Genomic DNA, 14,187 nt, shown 5'->3' with positions numbered 1-14,187 from the left:
GAGTGGGTACAAAGAGATTAAAGCACAATTTTTTAATTTAACCTAATAATTCCGTTTACTCTTTACACATGCACTAATATTAAATCTTTTCTGTTTTATCTTTATTCTCGTGACTTATTCACGGGAGTGAAATATTTTGGAAAATAGAATTAATATCCTTATATTTCTTCGATTCCATCCAAAATTTAAGACGGGGGTTTATTATTTTTAGGTGTTCCCAATTAAATTTTATTAGCACAAGTAGAGCAAGTTGAAGTTGCGTGTTTGTATTTCATTCAGAGGCGGGTCGATAGTGCCGCAGTGCTTACCAAACGGGCAGAGAGCGCGGTCCCCCTACCGGCACCTCGGTAAGTTCAATTCGATATATAATGCTTTAACCGGATTCCAGACGTTTATCCGCCCTTTCGTAATAACTCAGACAATTACTCTATACATATTACGGATACGTTTTATTTTATTATTTCAAATATTTTCGTGGACTGTTTCTGTTATGTAACGTTTTATTTATTAACATAAACTTTGACATATCATTTAAATTCTAAGACTCGTATGTCTATAAGAGAAAATATTTCGAATTTAAAAATTATAAATGAATGATTTTAAGGAAAAAAATAATTATTTTTTCACTTAAAAGTTGCATAATATAAAATTTCGTCGTATGATTTAAAATTAACATCAAAGAAGTCGTTGTCTTCCATTAATTAGTGGAAAATATGTAATAGCCTTCCGTTACGCTTTAAACATGAAAATTGTTGATTGACATTTACAATTGATTTTGTGTCATATTCGAAATGATTTGTCTATAACAATATAGTGAACTCATAGTCTAGGCAACACCTAGTCATACTGTCTTTTTGCTGGTCTTAAATATATAAAGATATTATTTATTACATTAATTCATTGATGCTTTTATAATTTATACGTAATTTTTTTATTCTCTTTATATAATAAACGTAAGATTTATCCATTAAGTTGTGTGTTAACTAGAGTTTTGTTATTTTATGATTTAAAATTTTAAAGATAAGTATCTTTTAAATCACTGAAACAAACCATTTACTGTATTTGGTTTTTGTAAATTTTTTTCGAAAACGCATTCCTTTTTAAACGAATATTATATTTAAGTTTATAATGTAGATTATTTCATATTAAATGATTACTTTTGAAACTTATTAACTTTTGGAAATTTTATATTGTTAGTTATTCTAAAAGATTTTTTTTTCTGATCTTGATATTTGCTTTAAAAAGTTAACGTCCTTCATGTACATCTGTTTTTATTATAATTTTCTTTATTTACATAGTAATATAATATCAACCATATAAAACTTAATTATTTTTAAGTCCTAATTTTTATAAATTAAATGCACGAAGTAAAAACTTTACTCGGATTTAAACTCGATAAGTACATATCAAGAGTTAGAAGAAGTAGTGAAGTTAAGATTAATAAAATAATTTACTTTAAAACCTATAAACTCTTATCAATGTTATTGTTTACGCTTGATAACGTTCCTTTACTATTAGCTATAGTAATGTGAAAGTTCACACAATATTGTTTATAGATATTTAAATTTTCTTGTGAAAATTAGGTAAAGATATGAATACGTTTCCTTAATATAATACTATAAGGGGAGAAGTACAATACTAAATTCCTTCTTAAGGATTTTAAGAATACAAGCTAACAGTCACTTTTATTAGTCTGAATGCTCGTGTAAGCTGAAGTTGCTTGTCACTAATTATTTAAATATAACTGTAATAATGCCTTATTTACATTTCAAGTGATAGTAATAGAAAATTTAAAAAATCAATATTATTATAAATGAAAGCATAAATTTATTAACAAAGTCAATTTACAAGAAATATTCTCCGTTTTTATACAAAAAAAAACTGAAATACTAAAGTATCACAGCTGAAACTGATTCGAAACCAGAGTACAGATCGGAGGTATTTCATAACAGATAACGAGGTTTTCGTTTCAAAAACTTTCAACTGAAGCACATTCAATTTGGCATGCTAGTGCACGAGGTCAAGGTCGACCGAACTTAATAAATTCAATTTGATCAAATTCGTCGCATTGCGCCATTTAGATATTGTATCGAAATAAATTCTGTGCACATAAATAATCTGTAGAGCTCTAGATTCACTGCATCCTTGTGTTTTTATTTGTCTCATAAAATATTATTCCGTACAAATATTCAATAGATTCTTTTAATATGACGTCCAAAATAGATGAAACTTTTACATTAAAAGCACGTTCTATTTTTACTATTCGCAGCTATTGCATTAATAGAAATAGTCTCTTATATACAATGATCTAAATTTCGGGAAAATAAAAAAAAATACATTATTTGGTTAAAAAAATAAACCAAAAAACAAAACACCGTCACATTTAAGATGAAACAAAAAAAAACAACATCTGCGCGATAGATTCATGCGTTCCATTATTTTAATGAAGCAATAGAAGAACATATGATTTCCTTTCCGAGTCAGACGTTTACTGCAATTTAGTGAATTAAGATTACATTGGTGTGAAGTGACAAGTCAAGATTGCTGGCCTGGTCACTGCCGGCTTCCCGTGATATACACAGCAAACTGTAAATAAATACTTGTAGGTACATTTACAAAAAATATCCATTAACGTGAATCAAATCACATATATACTGAATAATTTCCCTACGAATGTTTGTATGGAAATAAAAAAAAACCTAACCATGAGCTAAAATTAAAAAGTTATTATTATAAAAGCCAGTCCTCAAGGACACACAGTATTACTGCTTCTATTTCTGTCTCTTATGATAACGTATTGATTATTGCTTTGGTGTCCATGTCAAAAAGCTTTTTGGGGAATAGTTCGAGAGCATTTTACTTATTATTCAATATTTACGCAAATAGAAAACACAGACACGCATTGTACGTCATAAGTAACATTGTTTTGAAAATTATTAAAAATATAAAGGGTTTTAATACAACAAATAATCAGTGTTCAGGTGAGTCATATCCTTTTAAAACCACAAAAGCCTTACAAGGTACATTTACTAAGTACAAATGCATCCTTTTTTCAATGATCCGTTTAATTGGACGAGTTGCGCCAAGCAGTACTTTGGTTAGAAAACTGTGTCAGCGTGTTTTGTATACAGTGATTTTGAAATAGTGGATCTAAATACAATCACTGACCGGGAAACCTCAGTGGAACTGAAGGTTGACCCTAAACGAGTCTCTTGACATACAATGACATTATTGTAACTTTAATATACCATTTCAAACTCCAGTACATCGAAATAAGGGTTACGTCTAAGGGCCAGGTGGAGAGTCCAACATAAAGTTGTCATTTTATGTGTTTGTCATGCAGTGGAAATGACATCCCAATAATTCTAGATGCATTATAAATTATGATGACATTGGCAGTGAAACGACTACATTGTGGTTATTTTAACGGATCGCCTTATATACGTGCAAAGTGAATTGATCTATGTAAAGTCGTTTGTCGTCATTTACAGCTAGGTTTTTATTCCTGCAAGCTATTATTTCATAGCACTTTAAAAGCTTAATCAATTGCGTTGTTTGGAAATAAAGAATATTTTTTAATATTTTATATAATAAATTGTGCCCCCGCCTTCTACTTTAACCTTTGTTATCGCCTAAACTGACGTTTATGGACACGTGACCTTTATACAGCCAACGTTTGAAGTAATAGGTTACAGGAAGGAAATTCCTTCCCCTAAACGAATATAAAAAGTATATTAGATTTTTTTTAAATTCTTAGTGTACTTAACAAAATATACTTCATCAAACAAAACAGCATTTATGCACATGAAATATAATTAATATGTAAGTATTTTTTTTAATCTATTGGAATTCGAATTTAAATCTAAAAATGCTCTAAGTCAGCTTTTATTTTCAGTATAATTTAAATAACGTTTTTGTCAGAACGTAATTCGTTTCTTTCAAGATAACATTTTATTTGGTATATGTACGTCGCTTAATATACGTTTGTAACTGTAACTTAGTTGTAATAGTAACAGTTTTTTATTTCTCTGTCACTGACATAATATTCAATAAATATTATAAGAATTCTTTTTGGATATAAACTGAATGGGTCTTATTTTATTTAACTTTATTTCTCTCACAATACACACACATTGATCAATAAATTTATCATTCTTTGAATTTTAAATGTAAGCATCAAGCTATTATACATGTATTAAGGTGTATATATGCGTTTAATAATGTAATTTTCTGAAGTAAATTTTTCGTCATTAAGACAACAAGTGAAGGTTTTTGTGGTTTTTTCTCTTTAAATTAAAAAAAAACATACAAACTTTTTATGTCTTCACTGTTTTTTATAATTCTAATGTTGATATAAGCGACATATACTGTCTAACGGCAAATTTTGGTAATAAACATATATATAAATAGCCCTTTAAATACTTAAAGACATAAATATTTTTATGAGTCATAGATTTACTTATACCACTTCGCAATCAAAACTGGGCGTCGCTATGTAGGTAATATCGTTATTATGCAGATCCTTTGAAAGAAGCCGTACGAACTGACCGAGTTTTTTAATGAAATGTGTAGAAAAACATATCAGGTCGTACCCATACAGTCATATGTTCGTCTCGTCATAGGATTTCTTGTAACCTACCAAAGAGGATTTAATATATTTTGTATAAAACCTTCTCAGCAACGCTTTTTTTTTTAAATGAAGTTTATGTCATCTGGTATTTTATATTTTCAGATTGATGAACAAAAATGAGTTATTTAGAAAAAATGGATCGCTATTTGGATTCATTGAAAGTTGGAAAGAGTAAGTAGATAATTATATATACAAATTTAACATACTCGTAATACTTATGTATACAAAAAAAAACAATCACCAACGACTAGCGATTGCGAGACATGTGAATTGTTTCGTACAGGTTATTTATAAATAGAACATACACAATAATAACCTAACCTAAATATGTTGAAAATAATACATAATGCTTAAGAAAAGTTCGCGAAGCAGCTTGAGGCGTTACTGTACAACCAATGTGACTCCAACAGTCCGTCCCCCTCGCCACATCAGATGTAGTTTACAACACTACCGTCAACACATCATTAGACTACATTTTAAAGCATGGTTAATTATAAGTATCTTGAAGTTAACTCATTATATTAAGGCTAAATAGCAACTAGCTTGTAACAATCATGCATTAGTAAATGAAGGATATTTTAATTAATAACAAATCAGGTGCGATGGTGGACTCGTGGTTCATGATGTCCAGCCCGTTCCCGATCCTGACCGTGGTGGTGCTCTACCTGCTCTTCATCAGGATCGGTCCTCGGATCATGAAGAACAGGCCGCCGCTCGGAATAAACAAACTCATTAGCTACTACAACGCCGCGCAAGTTGTATTAGCTACTATGATCTGTATCAAGGTTGGTCGGATTAAGAGAATCCGAGCTAATGCGAATGAATTTTATCATACATTTGTAAATCTCAAAAACCAATTACCATGTTGATAGATGTTTGTTTCTAGTATTTTACATTTAATAGCTTTTTTGAGCTACTTTCTTAAATATTTTTGGACTCATTAATAGTAAATAATGTTATATTAATTTTTCAGGTATTTAAATTAAATCTTTTTAGGGATGGTATCCTGTACGCTGGCTGTCGTTATCCGTCCAATACCCAAAATCCAATGGTACAGTGTCTTTTCTGTGATGACATTAATAAATTTAACTTATTTAAAATCGATTTCTTGTTACAAATCATTCTCGTCTTCCAGTTACTTGACCTGGGATGGTGGTACTTCTTCGCAAAGTTCACCGAACTTTTGGACACCATATTCTTTGTACTCAGAAAGAAAGATAAACAGGTAGATTTTGGCAATGTCCCTCTACTAGACACATGTTTGTTATGATAAAATCTTTTATTCAACTGTCTTAGAGTGTTAATAATAATTTTTCGTACATGGGACACAACCATTATATATTTAGGGTTAATTTACGTTAAAAAAGTCATGAGTAATTTTTTGCCTGATTAGTTTTTCTATTTATAATTTCGTTGAAATCAATTAGGTACTTAAATGAAACTAGTGTTATTCGGATTTACTACGCGGATTTTATTATTTAAAAAACTACATAATCCCGACGTTTCGGTTACTTTGCAGCAACCGTGATCCTTGTTATTTATCATCTACCGCCATCGATTTCTTAATTTTCTGGCGTACCGCTCTGGATGCCGGCAGAATGCGCTCACGGTGTCTTGAGGCCCTGCGGTGTGGTTACGGACATGGGATTTTATATTTTTAAGAACAGGGTCCCAGGTGTTTGAAAGATTCCAGCCATCTTCTCTATTGAAATTGGGATGTTTTTTAATTTCAATAGCCTCGCGAATTAATCTCGGTATATACTTGTCTTCCCGAGCGAGGATTTGAGGTTTATCAAACCGAATGTAGTGGCCTGGTTTGTCCATTGTGTGTTCACACACTGCTGACTTCGACGCGCGCCTGTTTTTGATGTCTGAGATGTGTTCTTTAACCCTAGTACCGATGCTCCTCTTCGTCTGTCCAATGTATGACAAGCCACAAATAAAATAAATAATAAAATCCGCGTAGTAAATCCGAATAACACTAGTTTCATTTAAATGAATACTCGCGAAAATCTTAGATCTCAATTAGGTACTTGTATGTATTATGTGAGGTGGTGAGGGTAATTTCTTCGTTATATTTTTTTCCAAACCCAAAGACTTAGGACATGTATATAAAATAAATAGAATAACATGTATAATAAACATTTCAGTTAACTTTCCTTCACGTGTACCATCACGTGATAATGGCCTTGTACTCTTGGAGCTACCTCAAGTTCGCTGCTGGTGGGGAGGGAGCAATCCTCGCCCTTCTTAACTCCGTGGTCCACGTTGTTATGTATTCCTATTATTTGCTGTCAGGTTTGGGACCAAGATTCCAGAAGTACTTGTGGTGGAAGAAATACGTCACTAAAATGCAATTGGTATGTTTGACAAACAAACGTAGAATTTAATAGTTGTTATAATTAATAAATTTCTGATTCATTTTTGTTTCAGCTTCAATTCGTTCTGATGTTGTTGTACTGCGCCTGGACTCACAACTCACCTCGATGTCAGTACGCCTCCGGCTTTACGTATTTCATTTTTATAAATGTTACAATATTTCTTATACTGTTTCTAAACTTTTACTATAAGAACTATAAAATCAAAATGGATGCAAAGAAGGAGTATGAGAAAACTCAAAACGGTGTGAGGACAAGCAAGCATACAAACGGTATTAATGATAAGAATTATAAGAAAGAGAATGGTGTTTGTTCGCAAGTAAGAAACGAGACGGATGATGTAGATGACGTACCGTGTGAAGTGAACCAAGCCTGCGGAGACTTCATGAAAGACGGTAAGGTCTTTCTGTCTAGACGCACTGCAAGTGCTGCGTATGGTCCGAATTATGATTTTGACAGTATAATAAAAAAATGATTTAGTAAACATTAATACGCTTTACAATGTTCATTCGAGACTGATGTTTGTGATGTTGGACATGCAAATTTTATTGTAGCTAATAATTCGATCTGTAAGGATTATAGCTGATACGTTAGGAAGGGAGTGTGATGTTTGTTTCACGTGGGAAGATGTTGAAGTACATATACTTATTATGTATAAGTTATAATATTATATACTTTCATAAATGGTATATAATTTTGACAGTACAGTGCAGGTTTTGTGTGCGATTATCGATATACTTTATTGGAGGAAAGTCATTGTTGTTACAGCTTTTTATAAGGAATAAACTGATTTTTTTTTTTGCAAAAAGAATATTTAGTATTGTAAAACACAAGTACAAACGTACCGGCTTATTTATTTTGCATTACTCAGGGTAAAGTATACAATATAAATATTTTTTACAAAAAAAACACGACAGCTGCAAGTGGGACTTATAATAAGTAGGTGTAAATAAATTTTTGCTTAAAGCATTATTTTTTATAAAATGATTGTTAGTTAAAATAAAGTTAGAATTTGAAATACTGTGCGCTACAATAATAATTTTTAAAAGGTTATCAAAAATATTTGTATCCGAAAGCAATTTTAATCCGTCGTTAAAATTATAATTAATATAAATGAAGTAAGTTTATTTTTTTTTTACACTGTTTCGATCTAATAATAATAATATAATATAATACTGAAATTTAGTGTTACATAAAAAATATAAAATATTTGTCCTCAGAAATAATTTTTACTACTATCTTCACTTTAAAACTGATTACGATTTCTAAATGCTTAGTCTTATGAAACACAGCATATCGTAGATAGAATTTAAAATAAGGTATGTACTGCGTCAGTGAGATAATACGCTTTACAAAATTGTTTGATCAATAATATATATATGTATATATTTTTGTATTGAACCGCACAATTATCGTAAATAAAAATTTATTGCAATAGGATGTGGCTACAATAACAGCAGTAATCTTAATGAGTTAAAAATTGTTTACATCGTGAGAAATTTTGTTCAAGTAAAAACGAACAAAATAATGAGGAAGGTTTGTTGGTAACCGATTTTTTTTATGTTTCGTTCACTTATTCTTACGTCCATAAGTTTATTTAGTGACAATTCCATTGAATGAGATCTGAGAATTTCGCGAGTTTTATTCATTTAAATGACACTAATATTATTCGGATATACTACGCGTGCTTTATTTTTTGTTAAAACTACATACTCCCGACGTTTCGGTTACTTTTCAGCAACCGTGTTCACGGGCAGACGGGATGTGCGATGGGACACTTTTAAGAGAAATTTAAAGCATTCTCTTAAGAGAAGAGTCAAAATTATTATTTATATTCATTGGCATCGATGTTTATGAACTTATTAGGAACAAATCCACGACATTTCTAAAACCTTGTTGCTTTAAACTGTTCTTTAAAAACACCGACATAATTTTGTAATTATTTTCATACTCATGATAGGTATATATTTTAATTGTTTCAAACTTAGTAAAGTTCGTATTTTTTTTATATAGGACGATATAGATTCCCAGCTTTTAGTCCATTTTTCAATATCTGTCTTTCACTTAACTTTTAAACTTCGAAGTAATTGGTTTCTAGAAAAAAAAATTTCTTCCTCCTCTAACACCTTTATGCACTCTTGTTGAGCACGTTTCAGCACTCGCCTTAATTATTTACCAAGCGAAAATCAACCTTAAATGTATTAAATCAATACTTTCCCTTTCAATAAGACATCTGTCTTGCTTGCTTATTGAATTCTATGTTATTTATTTATATAGTACAATTGAACACCTGTTTTAAAAACTTTTGTAGACCATCAACGTTTACTGCTTCCGACATTATTGAAATAATAACAGATTTACTAAATTTTTAGCCATTTTTTGAAAATATTTCTAATATTAGACTATTAAGTAGAACTCCACGTATAAGTGAAATTCCGCAGACGCCTAATTAAGTTTTTTTTTTGCCTAAGACTAAAATATTGTATTTGTAGAGATACTGTTAGTTATAAGAAATGTTTTGTTAAAGTTGTGTAAGTAAAGTAGATGAAATTGCGTTCTTTAATTAACTTTAAACCTAATAAATGATGGAAAGTTATTTTTTTTATTGATTTCCATACACCCTTTATTGATACCCGAAGACGATTACAAGTTTTTTCAGTAAAATAATAATTTTATAAAGTTTCGCTCTCCAAAGACAGTAATAAAGGCATCTGAATAAGTTATTATTATCCATATGTAAACATGTCATTATAAAGGCACATATTTATATTTTTATCTTAAACTACCTACATTATCAAATTTCTACATATTGGGGTTATTGCTTTTTATTTTCAAAAGGAGTTTTATAACTCGTAGAAATCTATGTAAAATAAATATTTATTTCAATTTCCTTCTCTAAATAATTGATAGGTATTAGTATAGTGCACCCATTAAGAACAGTTTATAAAAAGCAACATAGATTTTAATTAATGGGTAAGATATAACTAACTTGAAACCTTCAATCTAAACAGATTCTCAATGAAAATCTTTTAATTATTTATTTAACAGAACAATGTAATATAAAATTTGGTAGGTCCACTTCCACGTACAGGTATATATATATATATATATATATATATATATATATATATTCTAAATTATTATATATTCCCGGAGCAAGTTCCGGTTGCATTCAGTTCCCGTAGAGACAAGACAGGTTGCTATTAACTATATACAGGGGTCTTAAACCTTTAAAATTTTGCCATGTTCATCTGTTACTCAATATAATATATTAATTTAGGGTGTAAATAATTGTAAGGATAACAATATGTTCCAGACGCTAATGTAATAGTTGCACATATGTCAGATTTTTCATTAAATATACCTTAAGAAAACAAAAATAATGCACACATATAAAATGAAATAAATTAATTTGCCTTTAATTCTTAAGGAGAAGCCAACTAGATTGAAAAATTTAACCCTCATAGAGACTTTAATACACGTCATAGTAAATAAAAGGCTAAATATCTCTGGCTGGTTCATGTCAGTTCAATCAACCCTATGTACTGAGCTGTGTACTCAGTCTAGTCTAGTGTTAGACTTGCACCAGCTGCACGCGCTAAGGTGAGACAAAATTTTACAATACCTCTTAGTAATTTTAAATTTATTCTTCATAATATATCCATAGTATCCATCTATAGAGCAGCTTAGAAAGATTTATAATATAATCGTATATAATAGAATGAATTCTCTTTGTTAAATTAATTGGTCGAATATATTAATTAAAAGGTTTTATTTTAGCTAATTATATAATAAAAAGTTTTGAAATTATGTTTATTTTTCCAGATGTATTGCTACGTCTGTGTCATATATCTTATTATTATAGCGACAGCACATCCGCCTAAAGACCGAGAAGTTTCTAAAACTATTGAGAAACGTTCAATTTTCCATGATGTAATTCAATCACTTAAAATACGCAACCAGCTGCCAGAAGATATTGATGAGGATAATAATGTAGGACAGAATTACGACTTGGAAGATGAGCGGTTGCATCTGCCTAGCGACCTAGACTTTTTGCCAAGAAGGAATGATCGAATAGAAATGCCCACACTCAAATATCGCTTCCCAAAAACTATAAACCTAAATGAAAGTGCTAAAGACGAAAAATCCAAAAAAGAAATTGTGCTATACGTAAGTGCACCGAGCGAAAATGAGCCAAACACACCCACACCGAGACCCAAACCACAGAAAACTGCGAGACCAAAACCGAAACCTGGAAACAGAATTAAAACACCAAATAAAAATAATTCTGACGAAGAAACAGAAGCAGAAGATAAGCCTTTTTCTAACTCTATGACGGGACAAAGTCAGATAGGAAACCGGGAATATCAGACGATAGTTAAACCAACTGTTATCATCAACCTTCGAGGCTCCGTGTCCAACAGAGAAAGAGACATTGTTATTGAAAAGGGGAGAGTGGAAAACGAAACTGTTTTACCTAAAAACATATTCAATATACATCAGGGCGTTGCTTTAGACATGCATGACACTAAATCAAGACACAAACCAAATGATAAAATATCTGTGATAACTCGGAATTTAAATGATGCAATGCCAAACAATAATGATGAAGACATGATTATGTGCGAAACATCAAGTAATAAGGAAATAGAATCCACCAAACGTAAATATGACGTGGTCAACGTGAAACTAATAATTAATTGAATTACTTAGATATCTTACTTTTATCTTTTATGGTTTAAATTGTGCTGTAATTAAAATATGAAATGGATATCTCAGTTTAAGATAATTACAGAATAGGAGAGCTCGTATAAATAAACCGCCTACTCGAATGTATAAGAACATCTCCAATTAAAACTTTTTGTGTGTTCACATCAGCTTATTTGAAAGTGGATTGTATTTCCCTATTTGCAGATACAGCTTTCCTTTTAAGTTTAATGATAATTTCCCGTTAGACGACTTACCAAGAAACATTGTATCTATCTCAATAGTTGTATTACGCAATACAATTTTTAAACATTAAAATTTTCAAAGCAGCGTATTATAAAGTGATGATTATCCGATAGATGGAATATTTCATATTTTGTTTAATCTTTTCCTAAAACTGCAGATTAGAAAAAATGATTCACATTTGCTACAAACGTAAAAAAGAATTAGTTGTTGACCATAAAAAAATATAACGGACACTATTAGCATATTAAGATCTTGTGTAGAATTAATGTAAAGCTGAGTTTGTCAAAGGTTATTAAACTCTATCCAGGTACCATTATATATTGCCCCTAATAAATATATATGTATGTATAAAGCAAAATTTATACAAGGAATACAAGCCAATATAACTTATATCAAATAATTAAAATAATTAATGTCACAAGTCATAAATATACGGTATAAAAAAAACATTACTGTGGTTTTATTTCATAAGAAATTTCAAGACCGTAAGAAAGCGCAAGTGTACATATATCAGAGAGAATGCTCGAGAGCAGATTTATTTGTCATCCTTAAAAAAACATTTCATACATATGTGAGAGCGAGGGGATCCTCTTGGTACCCTCGTGGCACCGAGGCTAAGACCCTAGTCCCTTAAAAGGCTTTGGAGTCCTGGACGTTCGGTACCGATGACGATGGATGGGAGTCCATTTTGAAGCAAAGATAGTCTTTACTCAAAATGATACTTGTTTATTGCTAACAAATTCTTACAATGAATGTCAAGAACTGTGTAGCAGAGATTCTACCACTGTGGCTCCTAAGAGCGACACACCGGAGCATGGTCTCAAACCAACCTTGTTTAAAATAGTGATACACATTCACAAGCTATTATTTATGTACATTTTTACTAATAAATAACTAAAAATCGACATCAAACATTAATCTGGTTAAAGCCATGTGAAAAGCTTTAAACGAACCGGTTTATTTCAAAATATTGCAAAACTAAGAACTGGAAATTATCACGTGTTTGAGATTAAATTTATAGTTAATTTTCAATGCTTTTGTTTTAAAATTCTTTATTATCTTCGTTTTTACTCTTTTTTTTTAACTTATTTTAAGAATATGGCCACAATATTTTTCAGACGTAGTTAATGGATATAGAAATATCTTTTCTTTTTTTTTAATCAAAAGCCGAGATATATTTTAATAAAACATACTACTTTCAATTAGTATTGTATGGAGATTATACTTGTAAACATTTTCCTTAAATGTAACAAATATTTATAATTTGACAATACATGTTACATAATAAAAAAAATAGTGCGTGAAGAAGTGAAACTTCGTGATTGTAATAAATTCTCATGCACTAAATTTGAGAATAAAATACTGCCCTAAATCAAATTAATTGATTAATATAGAAAAACAAGTAAATATTTTAGCTAGTATAACGACGATCACACTGTTTACTTCGCTGCATAGCAAAAATACCACGTCTATGTGCTTGTAATATAACGACTGTCCACCGTGGGTTGTTTCTCTCTCCTACTTTCTACTTTTGTATATCTTCCTTTCTCTCTCCTACAGCGTAAAACGTTTAAAGCAACCTCGTTGGAAGTTGCATGAGAAGTTTCTTTTTAATAATGCCTGCATAAAATAAAGAGCAATATCCTCGTTTCGACAAAAAGAGATAAAAATACTGACAGTACAACCTATTTTATTAAACATTCTAAAATACTTAAAGTAGACGTATTTCTGTACCAACTAAATAATATGCACATGCACAACATAATTTATTGCGAGTTCTTCGCGTCACATTTCGAGCATTTCGTCTTTATTAGCTACAATTTAAAATTATTAGTCTCAGGTGATGAATAAGGGTTATAAAAAATATCATTAAGTTATTCATGTAAATGCCAATGAACCTATATATTTTTTATTTTATTGGGACATATTTAATTAAAATACTATTTTTTGTGGGACTCGATCCAATCAGTTATTGCGATTTCAAGTTTGAGTGATCTTTATACTATCGTAAATTATATAATATTTTATTACGTTTTATAAGAAGCATATTTATGTACTTCGGAATCTATTTTTCAGTGTTCAGACAATGAGTGTGCTATGGTGTCGATAAAACTAAGGAAATTTATACTTTTCTGACCAGTTTATTAAAATAACACATGTAAGTTCTCATTCTACTTAAAGTGGAGCAGAGTGATTGATTTTTTCATTTGTTTAGATATTTCCAAT

The 14,187-nt window shown here is 30.4% G+C and overlaps 2 protein-coding genes across 2 annotated transcripts; both read left to right on the top strand.

Moving 5' to 3' along the window:
- The first annotated feature begins 244 nt into the window (after positions 1-244).
- On the top strand, positions 245-8,130 carry LOC116765794 (elongation of very long chain fatty acids protein 7-like). The gene is made up of 7 exons (XM_032655387.2): positions 245-347; positions 4,733-4,801; positions 5,228-5,415; positions 5,604-5,681; positions 5,766-5,855; positions 6,781-6,990; positions 7,064-8,130. Exons 2-7 carry the CDS (start codon positions 4,747-4,749, stop codon positions 7,481-7,483), a joined length of 1,041 nt encoding a protein of 346 aa, XP_032511278.1. The 5' UTR covers positions 245-347; positions 4,733-4,746; the 3' UTR covers positions 7,484-8,130.
- Positions 8,131-10,159: 2,029 nt separating this feature from the next.
- Positions 10,160-12,410, top strand: LOC116766080 (uncharacterized). The gene is made up of 2 exons (XM_032655736.2): positions 10,160-10,611; positions 10,834-12,410. The coding sequence occupies exon 2, from the start codon at positions 10,834-10,836 to the stop codon at positions 11,710-11,712; it is 879 nt and encodes a 292-aa protein (XP_032511627.2). The 5' UTR covers positions 10,160-10,611; the 3' UTR covers positions 11,713-12,410.
- The last annotated feature ends 1,777 nt before the right edge of the window (positions 12,411-14,187 follow it).

The sequence above is a fragment of the Danaus plexippus genome, chromosome 11 (genome assembly GCF_018135715.1).
Source record: "Danaus plexippus chromosome 11, MEX_DaPlex, whole genome shotgun sequence".
Classification (NCBI taxonomy): domain Eukaryota; kingdom Metazoa; phylum Arthropoda; class Insecta; order Lepidoptera; family Nymphalidae; genus Danaus; species Danaus plexippus.
Note: the sequence above shows the minus strand (reverse complement) of the source record. Positions and strands in the feature narration are given on the sequence as shown.

What these genes read in the sequence shown, in the direction of transcription:
- LOC116766080 (XM_032655736.2), top strand. Translation starts at nt 10,834, where the DNA reads ATGTATTGCTACGTCTGTGTCATATATCTTATTATTATAGCGACAGCA.
- LOC116765794 (XM_032655387.2), top strand. Translation starts at nt 4,747, where the DNA reads ATGAGTTATTTAGAAAAAATGGATCGCTATTTGGATTCATTGAAAGTT. An exon ending in TTCATTGAAAGTTGGAAAGA is followed by an intron (nt 4,802 to 5,227) that starts GTAAGTAGATAA and finishes ATAACAAATCAG; the next exon opens with GTGCGATGGTGGACTCGTGG. An exon ending in CCAATACCCAAAATCCAATG is followed by an intron (nt 5,682 to 5,765) that starts GTACAGTGTCTT and finishes CTCGTCTTCCAG; the next exon opens with TTACTTGACCTGGGATGGTG.